The 6929-nt window shown below is 36.4% G+C and overlaps 1 protein-coding gene across 1 annotated transcript; it reads right to left on the bottom strand.

The window, feature by feature from the left end:
• Window positions 1–306: 306 nt before the first annotated feature.
• On the bottom strand, window positions 307–3855 carry LOC120278711 (DNA-directed RNA polymerases II, IV and V subunit 6A-like). The gene is made up of 6 exons (XM_039285438.1): window positions 3730–3855; window positions 2238–2271; window positions 1989–2164; window positions 1855–1906; window positions 757–824; window positions 307–656 (listed from the first exon to the last, which is right to left on the bottom strand). Exons 1-6 carry the CDS (start codon window positions 3762–3764, stop codon window positions 587–589), a joined length of 435 nt encoding a protein of 144 aa, XP_039141372.1. The 5' UTR covers window positions 3765–3855; the 3' UTR covers window positions 307–586.
• Window positions 3856–6929: the final 3074 nt, after the last annotated feature.

Raw genomic sequence — 6929 nt, 5'->3', positions numbered from 1 at the left:
ATGTAAACCCACCACCAGATACTAGAGTTGACACAAAACCTTAGATAAAAATGTATACGTCTAGTGGCAAACGGGCAATGCAGGTCTGGATAAGAATTTTTCCTGGAAAATGCATAAATGTAAGTTTCATTTAGACAAATTAAAAACTCAAAAAATTAGTGACAAATATATGCAAAACTAATGAGGAAAAATTAAAATCTCAAAAAGTTCCCTGGTTTGTTTGCACCACATGAGCATCAGTGCATCACCACAAGCACCACAAGCACATTCACATGAACATCACACTGTACATAAATTTTTCCCAAATTTTCATCAACTTCTACATTTAAACAGCAACAATAATAGGTCATAACCATCACATAACACTGCGGATAAATCAAATGAAACCACAACTCATTTGATACTAACAGATATAGTTCATGAACCAGTGGTTGTCAGTACTACAACTGAGTCTGTATCATACAGAACTCTGAAAAGAACTGAGCATGGTTTTTAGAGCAACTGGTTGCATAGTTGTAAGTGGATTTTATATCATTATGAGAAAAGTTTCTGCCGCATTGTTGTTATGTGATGATTGGTGAATTGTTCAGTCCCCGCCGACCTGTCTCTTCCATGAGTCCTCCACAATAAGCTCGTCAACTCCCCAATCTTCATAACTGTGGAAAAACATTGATGTGATTGTGATGACGATGCGTGTATAGAAACTCACTTGGTTAGCAAACGAACAAAGGGATATGAGTAATTTGGATTGCTTACCTTCCATCAGGTAGATATCGGCGGATGGTGAATGGTATTTTGCGCTGCCTGAGTTCCTTCATTGCGATCTAAATTTTGCAAGAGGTAACAGTAAGCTGTGCATCAATGACCAACTCTAAATTGAATATGACGTGGAGCTTTAATAAAATATAACTCACAATAATGAAAACGCATAGAGAAATAAAATTAATGGCACTAGTGTGATCTTGCATACATTGTTGAAATTTTTTTATAAAAACAATCAGTGCAAAGACATATTTCAATATTTAATAACGGGAACTGTGGAACTTTAATTTGAAACAAGACACACTACTTGGTGAGAAATTGAATAATTCCATACTCAATTCCATCATAAGAAACAAAAAAATAATAAACAAATTAACCATGAGTAAGGCCTCAAATATTCATACAAGATCCATAAGCAATCGCTTGTCAAGGACAATAACCACATAATTTTTACACATGACAAACTTTATCTAGTTATACACCCCACTCTTTTCTAGGGCAGGGAATGAGTTGTATGGTTAGCGTTAACCACAATCTAAATTCAATGCTTGGGGTGTTTGGTTGGAGATTATAGGTCAACAACCAACAAAACACCAGCAAAACATAAACGAGGCTCACAAAATGCAATCACTTTCTTCCTCCTCCAAGTAAGTGCAATTGTAAGTTTTCCAAGCCTTATATACTAATGAATAAAGAACTTGGCTTATACCTGTTAGCTACAAGACAAAGATAGACATGGAACAGTGATTTCGGTAACAATTGGATGTCACAGATGGCAACAAGATTCCTATACCCAAGGGCATTAGAATAACATGCTCTGGTCAAAATAAACCTGATCAAGGGAGTTTATGACAAATTTTAAGCTACAGTTAGAGAACTGAACTTTATACCTATTGCTGTAAATGGGTCACATTAATTGAAACTACTTTGAAGGAGCAGTATTTTAAGCATTGGAACCAAGCAAGGAATGCATGGTTTTAGGTATTCATTCCAAAATCAAGAACCATGCGATTGTATTTCTCAGGTCTAGATTTCCTAGATGTAGGCCTGAATTAGAATCAACCCAATCAGAAGGGATGACGTAAGAATTACCTCCAATGGATCAGTCTCACCCTCTAGCTCTACCATCACAGGCGCATTCATGCTGTTGACATGGATGAACATGAGAATGTCTATAAATAAGCAATAATTGAACTCATTCAGATACAACCGTCAAAAGGATAAACCTGATCTGTAGTGCACGTGTGCCCAAGATTCTTGCTCTCTCATACTTTGTCATGTACTTTGATGTTTTCCGAGGCCGTTGAACTGGTTCTTGCTCTTCTTTTTCTTCACCTTCTGCACCTACAAAAGTATCCGGAACATCTTCATTGTTATTTTCAACATCCTCCTCTGCTCCTTCCTGCAAATGAAGGATTCAGGGTTACACAATTTCTTAGTATTGTGGCAGGCAGTGTTAAGAGTTAGATTCATACCTCAATCTCAGGTTCTGGGGGCTCGTCCTCATACCTGCACAAATATACATTGTCAAGAGGGAGCTAAGATTTCGAAAACAATATATACATACTAATTAAGAAAAGTCGCAAACGCCATTTCAAGAACTAGCTTGACCAATTCATAAAAACATTGTGAAAAATTTTGGCACATTTAAAAGTTGGGATTTTAAATTAGAATTTGTTATTTAGCAGAATTTAACCATTGTTGCATCTCAAGAATTGTGGACATGTAGTAATATTATACTTTAAGTTGCCTCATCATCATTCCCAACATGCATAAATATTGAAAAGACTATCATGGGCAAGCTAACTAGAGCATTTAATCATTAATCCTAATTGGTACATAAATTATAATTCATCCAAGTGAGCAATTTCTATGAACATCATCATCAGGTTTCCTTCTTGAACGATCCACACAAACAATATCTAGCAATACTAAGGACAGATTCATTTACATTACCAAAAATATTGATGAAATTGCAATGAATGCATAAACAACTAGAAAAACAACAAAGTATTACATAAAAGTGAAATTTCATATAATAATGATATTTAGCAGCATATTTTTCAACAAACCAGATTAAAAGTGATGAAAGGAAGGAGGAAGAAACATACAAAAGGCACCAGCCCAAACAGAGTCTTATAAAATACTTAATATAAACAACTTTAGCCAACATACAAAAACACCTTCTTTAATTTCAAACACATGACATGAAATGTAAGGTCCCCATGACAAAATCCAGATACAAGTAATTGTTAGACAAAATTTATATTCAAAATAAAGTTGCAATAGCCTACTACACTTCACCATTCACTCTTTATACTGCATATTGTTACAGCATGGGATAAAATGAAGTAATATGCCCCTACACTAAACCATCTCAATAAGAAACATAAACTTCCAATTATAAATAGGCATTACATTAAAAACAAGATTGGATACCAAGAACAGACTTGTATGTGATAAAAAAATCGTTTGGACGAAAAATTCCAATTCTTTGTCTAACATAGCATTTAAACAGTCAAATCAATGCAAATATAAGCAATCTGGTCATGGTTCAATTTCATCTTGGTGCTAGTTTCAACAACTACTACTACTTGAAAATCAATTTCGATTATACAATGTCTAATCAAAACAAATAACATCCTCAAATGTTACTCTAATTAGAAAAAAGAACAAAACACCTATTCAATCTAGCAAAATACCGATCATCCATCCAAAAAATCCAACAAAACCATCAAACCATGCTATAAAACGATGAAAGATTACAAATTCGATCAAACGCATCAACATAAAACTAATTGGAAAGCCAAATAACTAATAATCAAAAACCCCAACCCTGGAGACAAAGGGCAACAGAACAATACCAATCCTCGAACCCCAGCATCCGGACAATTGGGGAAAAACACGGCAAACAGAAAACAAGGAACAACAATAGGATTCAAAGGAAGATGAAGAGATAGAACTGACCCCATATCCATGTCATTGTAGTCATCGTCCGCCATTGATGCGAGAAGAGCTTCCCTAAGAACACCGACCAAAACCCTAGAACCCACAGGAGAAGCAGCCCTTCGATTTATTTATAAAAGAAAAGAAACCTTTTTACGTTTAGACCCCTGCACAAGCTCAAATTACATATATAGCCTATCAAATTTTACACCTTCCATTTATGAGAGCCCGCAATCCGGCGCCGTTGGATTAACATTTGATCCAACAGCTCACCCAACCTCCCCATTAGAGCCCATGTTAATAGCCATTGGGTCAACATCCAACGGCAAGACCCACCCCTCCTCTTTTCGCTCACTCTCTAGATATTAACTCCACTAGTCTTTTTTAAGCTTTTTTTTACTTTTCATCATCAGTTTATATTTTATGAGAAATGCTATATAGGCCAATTTATTTGGCTGAAATCACAGGCTGAATGACGTGGTTGCCTACGTGGCAACCATGTCATCAGTTTTCTTTCTCAATGCTGATTAAAAAAAACAAAACAAAAATCCCAAATCTCTTCCCTTCTTGGACAGAACGTATTCTTCTTCTTTTCTTCTTCCAAGCCTCTCATCTCTTCTCTACCGAAGCCGTCATTCCTCATCTCCTCTCCAAAGCCGTCATTCCTTATCTCCTCTCCAAAGCTGTTGCTCCTCATCTCCTCTCTGAAGCCGCCGCGAAGCCGCCGTGACTCATCTCCTCATCTCCTCTCTACCGGAGCCGCCGCTCCTCATCTCCTCTCTACCGGAGCCGCCGCTCCTCATCTCCTCTCTGAAGCCGCCGTGACTCATCTCCTCATCTCCTTTCTACCGGAGCCGTCGCTCCTCATCTCCTCTCTAAAGCCTCAGAGACTCATCTCCTCATCTCCTCTTTATTGGAGCTGCATGGCCATTTTGCCGAAAAAAATTGTGATCTATTTATCTAAAGTTCTTCTTCCAACAGGAAGTACCTGTTAGGCTCATTTCGTTGCATTTTCATAGTCTACACACCTTTGTGATGCCTCTTCTTGCTCTTGTATTTATGTTTGATACACTGGTGCAATTCCCACTGGTGGAATAATCATTATTCTTCAGGTCCATTATAGGGAAGATGAGTCATGGTTTGTTATTTTTTTTTGTTTTTTGAAAAAAGTTTGTTATTTTGATGATTTCTCATTTTTGAGGAGCAAAGAGAATGTCTTTTTACTCGCAATTATGAATTACAAAAAAGGAGAGAGATAGTTTAAATCTCTTCATAGCAAGATTTATTTTTCAGCAAGGGTAAGTACAAAACACAGATGTTGATAAACATTTTCTTCCAAAAAGAATTTAACTTAGATTCATGGTGACTAAACAACAATCAGTAATTCATTTTGTTCATTAGGAAAATGAAAAACTGAAGTCAACTTTGAGGAAAACAGAATAACACATGAGGATCGGTTTGATTTATTGTTACAAAAAGTCATACAACATACTAAATGTGAAATTTATCAAACCATAGTAGCGAATCGGCTCAGGCATTGATGGTAGCAAGTGGATAATAGTAGATGATAAAGAGATCCAAAATTTAAGATGAGGTCAATTGGCAGCGGAGAATCTAAAAGCAGATGGTCAGCATATGCTTGGCAGCAGATGGTCTGCATATGCTTGGCAGCTGCTTGAAGAACCATTCCCTGTTCATGATGCCTCTGTTTTCATTTATCATTATTACATCATATAAATGCATCCTGCTTCAACGTCCAAAGCTAAAAAGTCTCTCTTCTTACCCTAAAACATCTTCAAATCTAAACAACAAAAGTTAAACAGTTATTAAATTTTATCCATTCATACTAATCATCCCATGGTTTGCTATTGCTTTAAAAAGAAGAATCTTCATAAGGAGGTTGTAACACAAAGTACCATTACATTACTAGTAGAAACATTAACTGATTCTAGATAAATGGATGGTTAAACACAACAATACTAAAGTTGCTGAAGTTGCAGAGGATGATCACTCAAGAGAAATCGAATTTGTGGCTTCGGAGAGGAGATGAGGAGCGGCGGCTCCGGTAGAAAGGAGATGAGGAGATAAGGCTCTGCGGCTTCTGAGAGGAGATGAGGAGCAGTGGCTTCGAAGAGGAGATGATGAACGGCGGCTTCGGTAGAGAGGAGATGTGGAGCTGCAGCTTCGGAGAGGAGATGGGAGGCTTCAGAGAAGAGATGAGAGGGGCTTGGAAGAAGAAAAGAAGAAGAAGGCGTTCTGTCCAAGAAGGGGGGAGGTTTGGGATTTTTTTTTTTGTTTTAATCAGCATAGAGAGAGAAAACTGATGACATGGTTGCCACGTAGGCAACCACGTTATTAGGCCTGTGATTTTGGCCAAGCAAATCGGCATGTATAGCATTTCTCATACTTTATATGTTTAGTTTAGTATATTATTTTATTTATATCCACCTCCCTGTGGTTTTCAAATACTTTTAGAAATGTTTTTTTACAATATCTTGAGATTTATTTATTTTTTTTGCTTATATAAAAATCATAATTTCTTGGTCAATTGACACAGAGTTTTTCTAATGTCCCTGAAATTAAAAATTATAACTAAATTTACAATTAAAAGTTCTGCTATTGGCCACATTTGTAATAAAATAATTTAATTATTGAATAAAAAAATTTTAGATAGTCATTAATTATTTATGGAGATTGAAACAGGAATAAATTAAATGTTAGGGGTCAATATAAAAAATAAATAATATTAAAAAAATTGATTGGAAGCGATTAATAGAACCATGTGAATTGTGATAGAAAGAAATTTGATTGAAATTGAAATTGGAAATATGGATAATCGGAAAAAGGTAGATGATTAATGCTTGCCTAGTTGAGTATGTTCTTTGGCAAAAGGTTTATGTTATGTGTTGTGATCTTTCTTGCACCTGTCCATACATATAGGTGACGACGGAGTGCTAACACGTATCCATACAGGCGACAATAGGGTGTCAAGGTACTGTGTCCATATATATTTTAATGCCACAAACCTTTTGATACATGTTGGAAATTATGTCATGCACCGACCCTAGCCAGGCACATGGTAATCGCCATGACAATGAAGAGTATGCCCTACAACGTCCCACCTCCTAGTCACCGTAAGACTCAAAACAACCCTGCTAACATAACTTACTAAAGAAAGAGACAAAATCCACAACAGAATCAGCTAGGGTTCTAAATACATA

Source organism: Dioscorea cayenensis, chromosome 16, assembly GCF_009730915.1.
Source record: "Dioscorea cayenensis subsp. rotundata cultivar TDr96_F1 chromosome 16, TDr96_F1_v2_PseudoChromosome.rev07_lg8_w22 25.fasta, whole genome shotgun sequence".
In the NCBI taxonomy this organism is placed as follows: domain Eukaryota; kingdom Viridiplantae; phylum Streptophyta; class Magnoliopsida; order Dioscoreales; family Dioscoreaceae; genus Dioscorea; species Dioscorea cayenensis.
This window is presented reverse-complemented; position numbering and strand designations above follow the sequence as displayed.

Excerpts from the sequence above, each read along its gene's own strand:
- LOC120278711 (XM_039285438.1), bottom strand. The coding sequence starts at position 3,764 with ATGGCGGACGATGACTACAATGACATGGATATGGG. Across the intron at positions 2,272-3,729 it reads TACAATGACATGGATATGGG|GTATGAGGACGAGCCCCCAG; the intron begins GTCAGTTCTATC and ends ATATTTGTGCAG. Across the intron at positions 825-1,854 it reads GTGAGACTGATCCATTGGAG|ATCGCAATGAAGGAACTCAG; the intron begins GTAATTCTTACG and ends TGCAAAATTTAG.